The sequence below is a fragment of the Falco naumanni genome, chromosome 5 (genome assembly GCF_017639655.2).
Source record: "Falco naumanni isolate bFalNau1 chromosome 5, bFalNau1.pat, whole genome shotgun sequence".
Lineage (NCBI taxonomy): Eukaryota > Metazoa > Chordata > Aves > Falconiformes > Falconidae > Falco > Falco naumanni.
Genome location: NC_054058.1, coordinates 61,239,760 through 61,257,480, shown reverse-complemented (window position 1 = coordinate 61,257,480; position 17,721 = coordinate 61,239,760). Strand labels below are relative to the sequence as shown.

At 38.8% G+C, this 17,721-nt stretch overlaps 1 protein-coding gene across 4 annotated transcripts in view; it reads right to left on the bottom strand.

Annotated features, from left to right (window-relative positions):
* SYT1 (synaptotagmin 1) overlaps window positions 1–17,721 on the bottom strand; it is a 358,533-nt gene that overhangs the window by 117,832 nt on the left and 222,980 nt on the right. For all 4 annotated transcript variants that reach the window (XM_040596428.1, XM_040596427.1, XM_040596424.1 and 1 more), the window contains one exon: window positions 13,464–13,652. In XM_040596428.1, the coding sequence (XP_040452362.1) occupies window positions 13,464–13,635 (172 nt within the window). In that variant the 5' untranslated portion in view covers window positions 13,636–13,652. The remainder of the gene's footprint in view (window positions 1–13,463; window positions 13,653–17,721) is intronic.

Here is a 17,721-nt window from a genome sequence, read left to right as displayed (position 1 = left end):
GTAGAGAAATACTGTTTTATATTTATTCTTTTTCATCAGAGGTATCCTATGGCAGCCAGCCAGCCTGGAGAACGGAGCAGAGACTAGCACTGGCAGGGAGCCTTATGCCTCCCTCAGCCATATGTCAACAAAAATCTCAGAGGTTTTAATTTTCCTCTTTCTTCTTGTAACTGTATTCCCTGTGGAAGTCTTAGCATGGCAAAACTGTTTTTTTTTGTCTGGAGAGGCAAGAAGAGTAAATGGGAGGAGAAGGTGCCGTGTGATGAGGGAACCAGGAAAAAGTAAGGAAATGAGGCCGTGGATGTGAGACAGTGAAAACTGCAGTTTTAGATCACAGATTGGTTATCATTCACTTTCTGATCACAGACACAACCTCTAATGCTTACAAGCCATATATCTCATCAACATACTTGGTAATAGCAATTCTCAGAACATCAGACCTATTGACATAGAGATTGTGAAGACATATACTGTCATTAATGGTCAAGTCTCTGGTAGAAACAAATATTGTACCTTCTTGGAGAAAGAATCACTGATTTTCCTTTTTTTTTTACCTTAGAAAAGGCAATTTTAAGTTCACCTAGCATCAGGACAGCAACATAGATATTTTACAACTCTCAGTTCTCCACTCCCCAAATGTCAGTACCAACACAATACTGATGCAAAACCCCTTTATTTTCCTTGCCCCATAAAATACTGTGGGAAAGCAGGGAATATCAGCATTTCTTTGCTACATCAAGAATTCTCACTGACACTTCAGTCTCCTAACGGCTTCCAGCCCTCATTCTGACAATGCTGAATGAGTAACAAACTGTTGTAATTCAACACCCCCACAATTTGGGTAGAGTCTCATTAAGTTTGGGAACTGGGTGATAAGTACACTTCCCAACAACTGTAAGCATGGACATGATTTATTTCAGTCCTATGTTGACCTAAGTGTATTAACAGCTTCTTTTTACCTCCTACAAAAACCAAACCAAGGCAAAATCAACTTTGAAACAGAGAGGCATTATAACATTTGCCAATCTATTAAAAATGATCCATTTTAGCATACATGACTGATACAATGTATGCTCCTAGCACTTTATAATGGCTGCTGACACCAGGGGAAAGAATAAAGAAGTCTGCCCAAACAGAGAACTATCAGTAGCATTAGAAGTGATCCTATAATTTTGTCTCCAAGGACTAAAGTACTGCTGTGGTCTAGCCACTGAAAGCCTTGAACCCTGTGATAGTCTGATTATGACTTTCAGATGCTTTTCAGCACTGAAGCTGAAAGGAGGGAAGAATTAGTGAGGCATCGCATCTGCTCCCTGCTCATTGCTACAACACTCCAGTACACCCACCAAAGAGCTGAACAACTCATTAAAGCTCATGGATGACCTAAAGCCAGAAGAAAGCTAAACAACATAATCTGCCACTATCCTGGATCCCTCTCCAGCACAGAAAGCGGCACCGTGGTGGCCTGCTTCCCCCTGAGCCAGTGATGCTGGGGAACAGCCATGGAGACACACTGATGCAAGGGCTGCTCTACTTTGGAAGAAGCATAAAACCAATGTCCTCAGCTTCTGTGGTGATAAAAGATCCCCTGGGATTTTCCCAAAAGGATTGTAATGCCTTACAGCCCCATCCAACTCTCATTAAACTAAATGGAAAGAACCTCAATCACTTGTGTGGAAATTGGATGTTTGCAGGCTTGGCTGAAATCCCAAGTGAGGTAATTACATTCTTCCAGCAGCTTCCATTGGAAAATTTCAGCGCCCCCCCATCTCAAATGATCTCAAAGTAGCACTCTACTGATCATTTAAACTAAACAACTGCCCTAAACGCTGCCTTTTTTTGACAACAATCATGAAAATGTGTGTTGTGATAATAAGCTATGTGAGAAAAAAGGGTACAACTCTCAGCAAGCAGCCTAGTAAAATGAAATGGAAGGTAAAAAAATTACACTGATATTTATGAAGGTCTGAAAAGAAATTTGCTACTACCACTATACATGTGTGTGATACATGTCTCTAAAATTACATCACTTGCAGAGTTACAAACTTTAAAAATAACCATAGCTAAAGTATAATTAATTTACATTTAAATATGAATTAATGTAGCAGTTCATCAGGTAAATTGCACCGTGTATTAGAAATGTGTTTACAGTCTTGATCCTCCAAACCACTTGTGTGTAACAAATTTAATTTGATGCACTATTCAGGACCTTAAAGGTTAGTACACATTTAAATACTTTACTGGATTAAACCTTTTGAAATTCTAAAATCTGCTGTGTATCATTTCAGTACCTGAATTTAGCCTGCAAACCCATGTTTAACTTGCGTGGCTGTATCAAGTTTGAATGTACTTCTGTTGCCTTTTAGGTTACCTACAGGAGTGGTGTAGGTCAGTCAAGGAAAAGACTTAAAAAAAAGAAAAAAACTGTTCACCAATTTGCACTCATTCTGCACTGCAGGGTTCAGCTAGCATTGCCACGCCATCAGAGATTTGGTATCAAAGATTATTGTACCTAATGCGGACAGAACTTAGGGGACTGGCTGTTTGTTTTTAAAGAGTCCTTTTCTACCAGGAATTACTGGGGTAAACGTTCAGTTCAACATCATAAAAATGCTTCTTGATGTTATCATTATAGCATTACAGGTAGTTTTGTTATTCTAGGTGGCAGTGAGAAGTAGTAGGGGTATTGGACAAATCCACGGACTTTGCAGAGTCAAAGCCCAGCTGTCAGCAGGTTCCTAGCAAAGTGAGCTGTTGCAAATCATGGATGTTCAACAGTGTAAACACTTTAGTTAATGCATTAACAGAATAGAAGAAAAAAGATTTTTGTAAATGGTTTTCCTCTTCCTACATACCTGTATTTATATCAAGAAAAGCAGTGTGCATAGGTATTTTTGTACCACACAATCACTGTTGAATAAATGCATGGCTGTTTCAGAACGGTCAAGTCAATTTTGACAATTTTTTATGCTATGTTATCATTGTTAATATTATGCCCTGAGTTCAGGTAACGTTAAGCTTTCTTGTTTGTCCACTGGTCCTCTCCAACCCTCATAATATTTTCTGTCGCCTTGGCCACCTCACTGTCCTAGGACATATAACTCATCAATAAATATGTCATGAGGTAAGAGAGTTTAGAAATTTGTATTCTGGAACAGATTCCTATAAAGTGATTACCATCACTGAGTTGTAATCTAAAATGGTATGCTAGACTGAAATTTATGAATAGTAAGCTTGCTTTATCTTCCTCTGCAGGTAAATCTGCACCCATGGCATATTACAAACAAGAAACTGACTTCGGGGCTGAGACCTGAAATGCTGTATTCCAGCTCAGAGCACGTGCTTGCTGAAAATTAGGTACTGAGGTCTTAGAAAACATGCTAAAATAGTTGGCTTCGGAGAAGAAGTGAGGTTTCAAACCTAAAGAAGAAACAAGTCTGAATGTTGGGTTAACAAGCATATTGTTTATGCCAATTTTCATGTGAGCTCTGGCTAGGAGAAAAGTGTTAATAAATACATAAATGAAATACCACAGAAGGCAAACAGAAAAGTCAATGAACTCTGGTAAGGAAGGAACATAATATCTGTAAGAAAGGTACAAAAATTATTATCAACACTGTTGACTGCATGAAGAATATATTGCCTCTCTATAAACTGTGTCTTAGACCTGGAGGTTTCCTTTCCATTGGGGTACAGCCATATGGGGGATGGTCCTGACACAGCTCCAGGGTGAGAAAACTCCTCATGTGGAAATGACTTTCAATCCTATTAGCAGCTCACCAGCTTGGGATACTCCTTCTCCCTTCTTCTTCAGGGGACTGCCACCTCTACTTCACTGTGTCAAAGAAATAGTTTGTGCGGCTGCTTCAAACTGGCAACATGGGAATTGCCAGCAAAGGCTGAGGAGTATCATTCAGGCTGCAGCCTAAAACACCTGAGTTCCTGGTCTGCTTGAGACTAAAGGAGATCAAAGGATCAAGCTGGAAAACTAACTTGGATCTGCCTTTCCTGCAGGAATAGTGAGGAAAGAAATGCAGGATTCATGGTGTCTACTCTAGCCTAGTGTGGCACTTTTGTTTAAGAGTAAGGAGCCCTAAATACCCAGTGTTATTTGCTTATTTTGTCCAGTGGCATTTCACAGCAAAATGCATATGCTGTCCTTCAGCCAGGTCTTTGGTCCAGTGAGCTCCCTTGGTCTTCATCAGATTGTACATTGACAGAACAGTGAAACCACTAAAGTGAGAGAAACCAGGTCTCTAAGTCCAGGGAAATTGTTTTCAGGTTGTGACTCTGTTTGTTATAAGGGCCTAACCTAGGACTCTTCCTAGATATCGAAGTCTGTGTGACCAGTACCATTTCAGTCACATCTCCCTCCAGTTTTTCCTTCTTGATAAACCTGGGCCTCCTGTTTCTGTGTTGTTCTGAAGAGAACAAAGGCATTTAGCTCAAATTTGTGAATTTGTCTCCCAGAGCCTGGTTCCTAAAAGTTAGAGTGTAGAAACTCTGAGAATTTCTGGACCTCCTTTTTAGATGTGGGTTGAAATGCCTTTCCCATTTGAAAGGACAAACCTCATCTTTCATTTTGGCAGCTCTCACTGCAACCGGGAAGCAGTGCCAGCTATAGTACTGAAACATGCCCCCAGATGATATAGGGGCTGTGAGCAAATCAGGGAGCTCTGGCTCCAGTTGATAATTAAGATCAGAGTCAGATTCAGAAACCTGCACAGGAGTAGGCAGATGGCTCACTCAGCTGCCAGCTGGAACTCAGCCTTCATGAGGCAGTCATTCAAGTTCAGCGGCGCAGCTTACTTCTGTGGAGTCAGAGCAAAGCCTACCCATACCAAGCTCCTTCTTGAGGCCACCTCCACAGCTCTTGCAAACTGGCTGCATGTTCTGGAAGCAGTAGAGATTTTCAGACCTAGACCAGTTCAAGGTCTTGCTTGAAATACAAGCCAAGACTTAAAAAGATAAAAAGAATTCAAGAAAGGATGCTATGGACCTACAGCATTCCTGAAAGCTCCCGTTGGTTTTCAGTGGCTTAGTATTTCACCCACCTTGGCAATCTGGCATTGATGATTAGATATCTTAAACACTTCATATATCAATAAAGGAATTATTGCCTCTTTAAAAAAGTTTAAATACTTTAAAAACCATCTATCAACCAAAATAAGGAAGGTATTATATATTTTAATCTCCCAGGGAAGACCTTAGTTTGGATAATTCTCAGCAGCAAACTCATCTAGTTCTAAGTCAAATAGTTAACAATAACAAGAAAGAATGAGACTCTGTTCTTCAGCTGTGCCAGCTTATAACAGTGCCTCAGAATAACAGAGGCTTCATTATCTGCTCTTGATTCTTATAAAAATGCAAGAGAGTATCTTCTGGCTTGCCACTGAGCCTAGGCACAAGTAGCTGAGGTAAGGATGGAACATCAATCTTAACAGTAATTTCTACATTTTCATTGCCCATTTATACCATACTTTTTAAAAGCACATCTATTAACCAAGGTCCCAAGTGGTTTTTTTGGGGTTTGTTTTTTTTTTTAATGCAGTACGCTGCTGAGAATCAATCTTTAAATGTATTCTCAATTTTAAGTTCAGAATAATTGTTCCATGAACTTTCATTTTCAGAGCAAGATTACAAACTGAATTACTACAGATAATGGGTAAGTTCTGTAGACACTTCAAGTGCAGGTAAGTTTGGAAAAGACTAGCAAAGATTGTGTTCATTTTACGCAGGTAAACATTTTAGTGCACTTTCTCTCACACAAAGTAATGAAATTTTAAAATACATTCCCAGTACTGAAAGGAAGCCAGCAACCATGTTCTGTTCTCTGCTTGTAAATTGAATTCTCTACTCAATTTATAAGGCACTGGCACAACTTGACATATCTATAGTACAATAAAATACCTACTAGAGTTGTTGTAACACATAAAATAATAATCATAGTGATATGCTAGCGAAGACCCTTGGGGGTACTCTGGCACCCCTTGTTAAACCCTGTCACCAAGCCAAAAGTAGGTGCTCACCCCTGTTTCTGCTATAGATGAATTTGATTCCCATGGCTGTAAAAGTTAATCTGAATGGGGGTTTTTTGTTTTCTTATGTTTTGCTGAAACGTTCAATGCATTATGTATTTTACAGAACTTGCTTCTACTTCCCCTTCTTTCAGATTACCCAACTCAAAACCAGCTGCTGTTACTGAAAACAATGTTTCAGGCACATGTAATCAATAATGTATAATTCTGTTTGATGCTGTGGCTACGCTCCCAGTGTGCTACTGGCTAAGAGACAGTGTTTGCTTTCAGATGGGACAGTGCATTCTCAAGGTGCTGCAGAAAAGGGCATGGGTTTAGCATGTGATGGGCTTCCCCTGTGCTGGGGACAGAGGGTGCTGCAGCTGGTGCTCTGCTTCAAGTGGCAGGAGTCCGCTCTTCTGATTTCTCCTTTCCTCCTCCACGATGTGTCCAAGGAGCCAAGATAATGGCCAGCATATGAATAGGGTCCTCCCTCAGACTAAGTGCTTCAGATGTGTGGGCTGAGCTTGCTTTGGAGGAGATGTGTAACCTGCTGGCAAGCATGGGTGCTTGCTGCTGCTGGGTCCAGCTACAGTCTGCAGCAGCACTTCTGGGTCATGCTGGAGCAGCTTGTACTTCTAACAGCCTGAGGTTCCTAGCTCAGTCCTGTATGAGGATCAAACTGGCAGCTGTCGTGGACTCAACAGTTTAAATACAGGACATGTAAAGGGGAGCCTATCAGATGGCATATGAAAATAACTCATGGACTAAAAATTTTCTTCATGGCAAAATCAATCATTAAAATATCAACAGAGTGTAATTCAGCAGGATCTCAGACTACGTGCTATTCTTTCCAGACAAAGACTTTCATCCATGTTCTGTTTCATGAGTTTTTCACTTCTATTCTTTCACCCCTCAGCATCTGTTTAGATACTTTGTATTTAAAAGTTGTATTTTTAGTACTCCTAATTCCAAGCATTCAGAATATTCTGGCCCCTAAAAATAATGAAGGTATTTTCATATTATGAGTTTATAAAATAACAGAGTTGCCTTGTTTTCTTTGTCTCATGATTTTTCTTCTTCTGGATGTGTGTGGGCAGTATTTTCAAGCTTTTCCCTACCAGCAGGTGTCTAGAAACTTTTATTTAATGAAAAAAAATAATGCTGAAGTTATCATGTAACCACTGAACTCTGGGACTAGGGCATTCAGGGAGAAAATAGACTAATCTGAGATTTGCATTGAAATTGCTATATTTAGAAATAATGATTTCCTCCCCTCTATTATTGTACTGTAATAGCTCTTTTCTTGTACTTGTTCTGTGTTCCAAAATAAATCTTTATTTATGATTTCCTGTTTCTTTCCCAGTGTAAAGCTGCATGTATTTGCCTGGCATGAGTGACTGCCAATGGTTTGATGATAGTAAGGGAAACAAGAAGACTTGAATTCATGCCTTCCCACTTCCTCCAGCACTGTCCTTCAGTCTTTCCTGAACGTCAAGAAACTTATTTCTTTATTCTCCTCTAAATCTCTCCTTACAAGTACTCTTTGCCAGCATACCTAAATGGAGTTTCCCAGTCTCAGACTGCTCCTCAGATGAGATCACTGCTTATTGTATTGACAAATATATTTGTGTACACATATCTATGAACATACACACACTTAGTCCTCATTTTCTGCAGGCAGGCAGGCAGGCAGCTATTACCTGCCTTATAATTAGACACAAAGGTCTCTGAAACAGAGACTCAATTTTTTCCCAGCTAAGCTAAGATCTTAGGCAGTGACTAACATGGGTATGTGGCATGGAAATAGAAATAAAAGCTATTGCTGAGAACTTTATTCTGATTTTATGGTATTTCTCTCTCTCTAGTAATCCAGTTTTGAAATCTGAAAGCGTTCTATTATAAGCATTTTTATTCTTTTTTATGAACATGGAAAAGAATGTGCCCTCTCCTCCCCGTGCCAGTGATACCTGTACTCCAGGAACTATTAGGAGAAGCAGTGAAATGAACAGCCTGAATTTATTTTCTGCAAATGATCAAGCTGGCAGCTCCATAAATCTTCAGTTTCAGAAAGACCCTATGCACAAAGTCCTCAATTTTCTAATAATAGACAAAATTCAATAACATCTCTCCTTGATAATCTTGATGCCAAAGAAGAAAGAAAAATTAAGAAATTAAGTTTACTGCCATTTATAGAGGGTAATAAGAACTCTTAATACAACCTCAGGTGGTCAATCAAGAAAGGCAGAAAGGCAGAACAGCAGAGAACAGCAGGGAGAAAGAAAAGATTAGGTGTGTCTAGGATGACTGCTGAACGCTGAAACTTTAACGTAAATGGCTAAACAGAAATCCAGAATTATTTTATTTGCTAATTTACCCAAATATATTTACAACTCTGTACCTCAGCTTAATAAGCTATTATTTTGAATTAAGCTAGACTGGAGTCTTACAGCTATCTTCACATTTTTTATTATAGTTCCCGCTACAACTTCCAGTCCCATTTTGTTTAAAAGTTACTCACTAAGCCAAGGAGAGGGAAATACACCTTCCTCTGAGTATCTGCTAACAGAACTTGAAAAAAGTCTGCACAGAACATCAGGTTGCAGCCTAAATCGTCACACAGTTTTGAGCTCCTGGTTTGGGGGATTATTGCCAGTTGCGCACGATGAATCAAATTTAGGGCTTTTGAGTACCAGCTACTGAGGCCAAATGGAGTTGCAAGCCAGCCAAACAGTTCAGAATAAGGTTGGTATAGAAATGTAACTGTTTATCCAATTACAATGTAAGGCAGCAAAAAGCATTAGAAATACTGCAATAACTTCGCATTTAAGAGGCAATCATAGTGTCTTGCCTTCGATCCATTTAGGCATTCCAGCTATTCAAGATTATACCAGAATCATTAACCGCATATCATTATTCAGTCAGATGTATGCTGGAATTTTATGGGATTTTTGCTATTTTTTTTACCTTGCTGCAGAATGAGGTCCTCTGTTCATACAGGAATGTGTTCCTAGGAAACATCAAGATCACTTTGCTTTTACAAAGATGCTTATTAAGTAAACTAATGCTAACCGATGTTGTTTTGTTTGTGTGCTGTTAGTACCAGTATCTTGACATTTAAAGCCTCCCTCCAACAGCTGTTGCTCTCTTGCTTTCCCATAGTCTTGCTAAAACCCGCTTCCTGTAAATGTATGGCAGATATTTTCCTAGCCTGTAGACAAAGGCCCAGATGGAAGAGCAGTGAGAGGAAGAAAGGAAAGGATCAATATATTTTATGAAGTCTTTTAATGCAATTTTGGTTTTGGAAGTGTTAAGTGTCATTTGATCTGCTTTGGTTTACCCCCTTCCTCAGGTGTTGGAATTACCATGGTTAAAATGCAAAGTGTAAAAGCAGAGATGGTCCCTTTTTTCTCCTTCTGGTAAACAGCTTAAAAATTCTGCAGATTAAAGATAAATCGGGATAGAATGTATAAGAACCAATTAAGATAGAGTAACTTTTATACACAGTGCAGTTATGGGAAAACAACTATACTGTGATTATGCAAATCAGGCACTCGCAACCAAAATGCAGGGATTTACATAACAGAGAAAAAAAATCTTCAGTTATGCCTCAGTAACTTTACAGGATTCTTGCACTTTAATTGTATGACTCATTGTAATATAATGATCACACATGCTTTATCTAGACTGAAATATATGTTAAGACATCACCATTCTGAATGATTTGTGTGCTTTTGGAAGCCTACACTCTCCTACCACAAAATGTGGACTATGTTCTATTTAAAAGTGATATAATCAATGAAAAAAACAGAATTTTTGCTCATATCAATAAAAATTGTAACCAAGTTTACACACTGCATCACTACTCTTGAAGCAAACATATACTAACAAAAATGGGCCCTTTCTCCTTCTTGGAACTTTTATTTCCTCATTCTATTAAATTCATCTATTTCAACAAAATAAAACTGCTCTGGTGCATATATTACAGGAGGAAACATCAGTATAATTTAAGTTGCACAGACCTTATCTTGCAGTTTTGCAAAGTAACATCTTATTGGGAATCCTGATTATTATTAAAGTATGTCTAGACTATTTGACTTGTGATTTCTGTGTGTTCTACAAAACTGTTTTAAAACAAGATGACTGTTCTATGATAAGCCACAAAGGAGGAACAGTATTTATCCAGCTGGGTGTAGTTTGCTGTACCTTTATTTTCACTGTCATGTACTCCTCTATTTGAATGTTTTTTTTTTTTATATAAGCACGACTTGTTATGTAATTTCTATGAAAGAACAGAAAGAGAAGACCATATAGAAATTAGACCTTACTACAGCTCAGCTTTTTTATCACTCAAACCAAGTTGATTGCAGGCAAGTTCTTCCACAATATGGGTATATTCTATCCTGTTATACATCCATTAAATCATGATGGCTTGTTTTCCATATGCAGACATCTTAGGCAGAGGCAACTCAAACATTTACTTACTTCTTTTGCATACAGACAACAGAGCACTGGAAAAAAAAATCCTCTTGCAGTTACTACTGAGCTTCAAAGCCTCCTCTGTCAGGTGGGGATGAACACGAGACCTTTGCAATTTTTAAACGAGAAAGTACAGAAACTAGAAAACAGGCTTGTTACTGATCTGGAAAGACTAGAGAACTTGCTGACTACATCAATCCTCTGCCATGTGTAAGACTCCGTGTCAGGTCTCCAGTTTGAATTTACCAGAGGAAAAACCTGGTCCATGATCTTCAAAATATTCTTAGACCCAAGTATCTATGCTGTCCCATTGGGGTCCGTTCACCATATTTATTTACTCTCACACAGCAAGAAATTCCCAGAAAGGCACTATAAAAATGATTTGGTTGGAACAAATGTACATTCTGCTCTGTTTCAGAAGAGATTTTCAAAGAACTTGCAACCATCTGTAAAAGGTAAGGTCTGACAACTTTTCTACCACAATTAAATCCTCAGCTTTGTAATAGGCTAGCAACATCTCGCTAACAACTCCCTGCTGACATAAACCGAACAAATAGTAAGGAAATGCTATAACCTTCTGACAGGGAAATGAGGTCTCCTCTTCCCTCCTGCCCCCAATATTTTGGAGACAGCCTACTTAAACTTATTTAATGATCTGTTGTGTTAGTTTATAAATGACAAACACATGCAGACCTGTCAATTACAATCCATTCATGAAGGATTTGTTATTGGCGGAAAACAAAAACTATTTGGGATATAAAATGCTCCAACATGTCAATGGCACTATTTCATATTTAAATATTTGGAAAAAAATCCACCACGCCCTTTACCCCTTTGTAGTACAATGAAAGTTCAACTTTCTTCTTGAAGTGGTAAAATTAAAAAAAGAAAATGTACACAGCAGAATGTAATGTTAAACAGTCCCAGTATTTGATGGAAGTGCTGGGAAGATCCAATCACATCTGCAGCCTCTAGAAGGAGAGCAGGCAATTGGCATGGGATCTGCAACTACCCCAGGCTGATTTCTCCACTCCACCACAAAATTACTGCATGACCATGGATAATAGTCCAGATTTCTAAAATGGGGGCAATATGTTCTCGTCTTGCTATCACCATAAGGTAGATATTATAATATATTTCATAATAAACAAGACTTGTCCCATGGCCTAGTACATTTTTCTCAGAAAATTTAAGTATTTTCATTATGTAATAGCAGGTACTTTAATTTTTTTTGTTGTTTGTTTTCATGAACAGAAAAAGCAAAGTTGTATTCAGTCTGACGTGGAAGGATTCTCCAGATTGGACATTCCACTTGTTTTCACTATTGTTTTAAAAAAGTAAGCAGCAGTGCATTCATTCCTCTCTATCTACAGACCTTTTCCTAGACCTACTAATTACAGAGTTCCTCATATTAGAAACCATTCACTCCCTTGCTATGCTAAAATCAAAGTTTAAACATAAAAGGATCTCTACATAAAAGTGTCACCTACCTCATTTACATAGCATGGTAAGTTAAAAATTAAAAACTCAAATGCTGACTGTTTCTCTCTCAATGTCTTGTCTTCTCTTGTTTCCTGTTCTTTTTCCTTCCTGTAATTTTGTTTTTCCCATGATATCATCAGGCAATTTCATTTCAGTATGGTCTGCACCGGACTGTGCAGATTACCAAACTAATGACATACGGACTTGTTACCACTGTAACACCTCTGTTCTTGCAAGTGAGAATTTCAAGTGACAGAACAAAGCTGTTTGCTATCAATTTTGCAAAAACGGCATCTGCCAGATTGCCAAGATCCATTTCAGAGATAAAAAATCGATTAATATTCTAATTTGTTATCTATTTTTATCAGTTGCACAACATTTCTTTACATAAATGATAACCTAAAAATGAGAACTCTTACATATGTTAAAATACTTCCCTGAAAATATTACATTTACTTGTTCTTCTGAACTAAAAATTATTAAAGATTGAATAACACTCTAATGCCTGCTATTAAAACACACACACACATACAGCCTTCCCCTTCATGTCTGCAAAAGTGCCAAAATTATCTGCTTGTATCATTAGGTAATTTTTCTGTCAGTAATGAAAAGGATTTTTTCTTTATTATATGAAATCACATTGACGATGTTGAATTACTTGTATATTTAATACCAGTGTATGTACACTAAACCATACCAAATAGGTTCAAGGACCCTAGTATTATCATAAACAATAGCAAAGTGCTAATGCTTATATATTTTTTTTACAAATGTGAGGAAATGGAGGCCTCAACTTTGAAACAATACTTTCTAGCACAGGCCAAAAGAATCCTGCTGGCTTTATTCCTATTGACTTCATAGAAATATACGTTAGTATACTTTAAAGTATTCTGCATGGGTACGGGAACTTACACAAACAATGTTCAATGGCTAATCTAACAGAATTACTGAGTGGGAAAAGCATGGCGATCTTCATATGTTAATATGTATTAGAGATATTTTCTTGTTAAAAAGACATTTTCCTACTTTTTCTACATTTTTTTATCCCCAAAGATACAGTTTTCTTGTTTTCTCAGTATATATGAGTTCTGGACAAATTCTGCTTGAAGGTAATACTCCCACACACATTTTTCATAAACATAAACTCCTAAGTGTTACTTTGAGAATATATTTTGCTTATTGGTCCCATGGCCACTGTGAAGTTCTGTCACTCCAGTTTTGATGATTTAGCAATAATTCATCAGTAAAAGTTACCAAGGCAATCTGACATATCAAGAACAGACGCAAATTAGATGTGAGTTTGACCCTATTTTTTCTACTGCAATTAATTTTGAGTAGCTTACTAAAACCAGGTTTATCTTCGGATTTTTCTAGTTTTGAGTAGAAAACATCGAGTATGCTGTCTAAACAAACAGCAAAGAAGAAAATGTCAATTTAAATCTAACTTGCCAACAGAAGCTTTTCAACTAATAAAGTTTTACTTACGTGGAATTTTGTTCAGTTCATTCATGAACTTTTCTTTTAACTTAGAAAATGCATCTTCTTTTCCTCCTCCTCCTCCGGGACTGGCTGGCTCAGTGACATTACTTGGAGGAGCTGCTGCTACTGTGGTAGCTGGTGGTGCTGCCAGGGCCTCATGATGACTTTCACTCACCATTTTAACCCCTAGGTAAGCTGTTGGAATAAAAAAAACAAACACAACAAAGACTCAAAAGATAGTATTTATATCATTGAAATGGATCTCTTATAAATAAAAGACTAAATAGGTAGGATATGACTTGGTGCTCATGCTTACTGAGTGAATATGACTCCATGAGCATACTGCTTCATGTTCTTCATAAAATATTTATTAGACAAGAGAGAAAATCCTTTTTGCAGGGTTAATTTCAGCCAGAATAATTTAATTGCTTAGGATTCTTTTCCAATGGTGTCACATTTTGAACTGCTGAATTTGAAATCTCGAAATCCATGTAAAACTTTCATGAAGAATTATGTTTTGCTCTTCAATTTTGAAATTATAAGCAAATTGGTTAATAACTGCTCCCTATGTGCAAATTTCACAGTGTACTTACAGAATTATTTTTCTCTAGGAGTTACAAAGGTGTGGTTCATAGCCAAAGTTTCTATATAAAATAAATGAAGTGATAAGGATATAATGAAAACACTTCAAGATTTCCTGTCAAAGTAATAACTAATGTTTTCCTATTATAAGCATGTTGTACATTAAATAGAAATTTATTTGAATCCATTTTTATCTTCACTTATTGAACGCAATTTTCTGTCCAGCTTTTTCGTGTGACATTTGCTACTGACAATGTTCTATTAAATTATTCAGATGTCTCATTGGTGTATTCATGAAGCTATGACATCTGTAGGGTGTCTACATGCAGCTATACTGAAATATATGAGAGGCTGTCACAAACATAATCCCACAACAGTGCATTTTTATTTCATGTTCAATAGTGGGCATTTTACAAAACCTTTACTTGAGTGTATACTATTGTACTGGGTTTGTGTGCCAAGGTTTTGGTAGCAGGGGGGCAACAGGGGTGGCTTCTGTGAGAAGCTGCTAGATGCCCAATGATGGCGCCAATGCCAGCTGGCTCCAAGATGGACCTGCTGCTGGCCAAGGCTGAGACCATCAGCGACAGTGGTAGCACCTCTGGGATAACGTATTTCAGAAGGAGGAAAAAAAAAAACCCAAACCCTGGGTGGAATAGCAGTGGAGAGAGAGCAGTAGAATATGTGAGAGGTGCCAGAGCAGATTCCCCTGCAGCCCACGGTGAAGCCCGTGGTGGGGCAGGCTGTGCCCCTCAGCCATGGAGCTCCACGGTGCAGCAGACACCAACCTGCAGCCCCTGGAGGACCCCACGCCGCAGCAGGTGGATGCCCAGAGCGGGCTGTGACCCGTGGGAAGCCCAGGCTGGAGCCGGCTCCTGGCAGGACCTGTGGCCCCGTGGGCAGAGGAGCCCGGGCTGGGGCAGGTTTGCTGGCCGGGCTGGTGACCCCACGGGGACCCAGGCTGGAGCTGGCTGTGCCTGAAGGGCTGCGCCCCGTGGGAGGGAGCCCAGGCTGGGGCAGGGGCAGAGTGTGAGGAGCCTCCCCCTGCGGAGGAAGGAGCAGCAGAGACAGCGTGGGATGGACCCACCGCAGCCCCCACGGCCCGGCCTCTGCACCGCTGCGGGGAGCGGGGAGAGAGATGGGGACTGAAGTTGAGCCTGGGGAGAAGGGAGGGGTGGGGGGAAGGTGTTTTAAGATGGAGTTTTTATTTCACGTTACACAACTCTGATTTGATTGGTAATAAATTAAGCTAATTTCCCCAGGCTGAATACGTTTTGCTCATGACAGTAATGGGTGAGCGATCTCTCCCTGCCCTTACCTCAGCCCTCGAGCCTTTCATTATATTTTCTCTCCCTTGTCCAGCTGAGGAGGGGAGCGATAGGGCGGCTTTGGTGGGCACCTGATGTCCAGCTGGGGTGAACCCACCTCAGTTACAAAGCAAAGAATTTTGAGGAGTGAGTGAAGGCAAGATGACATGCAGAAAGCAATTTCAGTATCACAAAAAGGTTGGCTGAAATCTTTATAATGGTTGTGAACAGATTGTTCTGATTTTCTAGAGCATCCCAAATATCACTGATCTGAATAATCATTCTGTTTTTCTTCATAAAACCAGAGGCAGAAAGGATCTGAGAGATAACAACTATTAATTATTGCTCTGAGTGTACAATTGCTCTCAGGCCCACAGACATGTGACCTTTGACTTTTTGCAGAGAAATTTAAACATCATCATAGGGGAAAAAAGGCAACACATCAAAATTAAAGGGGCATAAGAGCATCTGACTGCATGCAACATGATGAAACATGAGCTTCCCTGCCTTACATGACTCTTTTCATGGATGTTGCTAAGAGTGCTCAGATCACCAGATCAAGTTGAGAACTGGCTTTTCATCCTTCAACTCTACTTCTACAAGCCTGCAGTCATGAAGACCTGCAGGCACAGACCTGACTGCAGGCAGGTTGAACCTTCTGAAACCACCCTCACCATTCTTGTCATTAAACAGGGGTTTGTACACAAGTGTACTATGGAATACAAACCATTCTCCGATACTGTCAACCAATGAAAAAGATTTTAACTAAACAGGGGGTTGGCCTTGATCTGAAGAAACAATTTGGTGGATATTTTGCAGCAATTTTATTGATGTAGCACTGAATGAAGTGGTATTCCCCGCCTACCCATTGCTTCTGCCTTTGCCCTTACAGTCTCCAGTCTAATAGAAAATCATGTTGATGTTGACACAGATCATGTATATGATACAGCTCCATAAATATTTTATAAGCATGCCATCTTATCTATTTGCCTGTGGCTACATAGGAGCAGTTCACTATCTAAAGTAGACTGAAGTCAATGGAAAGATTCCAGTTAATATCCATGAACTTTGGCTCAAGTCCAATGTCTGCCATGACTTCCCCACTAGCCTCCCAAAATAACAATCGGGAAAAACATCTAGTGCATTGTAACGCGCCAGCTATTCCAGACTAGAAGAGTTTTTCCATATGCTCTGAAGAATATCAAATACTATGAAGCAAAACATGCAGAGCCATCAGCTGTAAACATTAGTGCTGTTTTATATTATAGCATCTTGTCAATGAATGTCAGTTAAATCAGAAGAAAAGTTGTATGATATATCATAATTAAATCAAAATTAAATTGCTTAATTATAATATATTGCTTAATTATTTCAGGCCTGGCAGTTGACTATTTTATTTTGCAATGGAAGACACAATTTGCAGTAATGACTTTCAGCTAATTAAAAATTAAGGCAAATGTAATTTATTTGCTTCCAGTTTTGGAGCTATATTTTGAAAATATATTAGGAGAACAAATTTGAAGTGTTACACTTTCATTTATTTAAAAGAAGGAAAAAAATAACAAAACGGTATTCCTCTGATCTCCAGGAACAATCCTCGGTAGAGTTCTAGTGCAGTTAGAGGTCACTACATCTAATGAGGCATGCACAAATGCTTTGAGATTTGCTACAGAGCCTTTGACCTTTACACACCAATGAAACTATCCTGATATTTTACATAGGTGTGAAGGGGCTGAAAAAGAATCTTGTCTGAGAAAAAGCTTTCTGCAGTAAAGAATTTTCTGAAAAGCACATGGCCACTTGCTTATAGAGGTAAGATCTGATGGCTTCTACTGTTGTAATGCTGCAGCTTTCCACAGTAACGGTATAAACAGTGTGGTATTATTAGAGACTGCAGAATACTGAATAATTAGATTTAAATTGGCCTTTTACCAAAAAAAAAGGGGTTACTTCAATGCTGCAGTGCATCGCTGGAGGTAAAGATCTACAAAATACTAGCAGATTATCTGCCATTTATGAAATGGAAGCTACAAGCAAAAATTTCTTGTAGATTAAAAAATGAAATGTCATAGAATTCAATCATGATTTCCAGTTCAGTGTTCACTACAATGATTATAGTGTTAGGTATGAAACACTACATGTTTCATGTGCAACACGCAGTCATAAATAAGAGTGCATTTAAGTACAATATCATTTACATGTTTCTATAAACCACAGCATAGACTTTATTCCCCGAGCATGCCAATTCTTTGGTATACCACTGCCCATCCATACTAGTCCCCCATAATCATTAGAAGACATGTAAAAAAAACCAATGAACAAATACATTAAATACTTCAAAGTAGTGCTTGTCTTCTCCGTACAGAAGTAGGCGA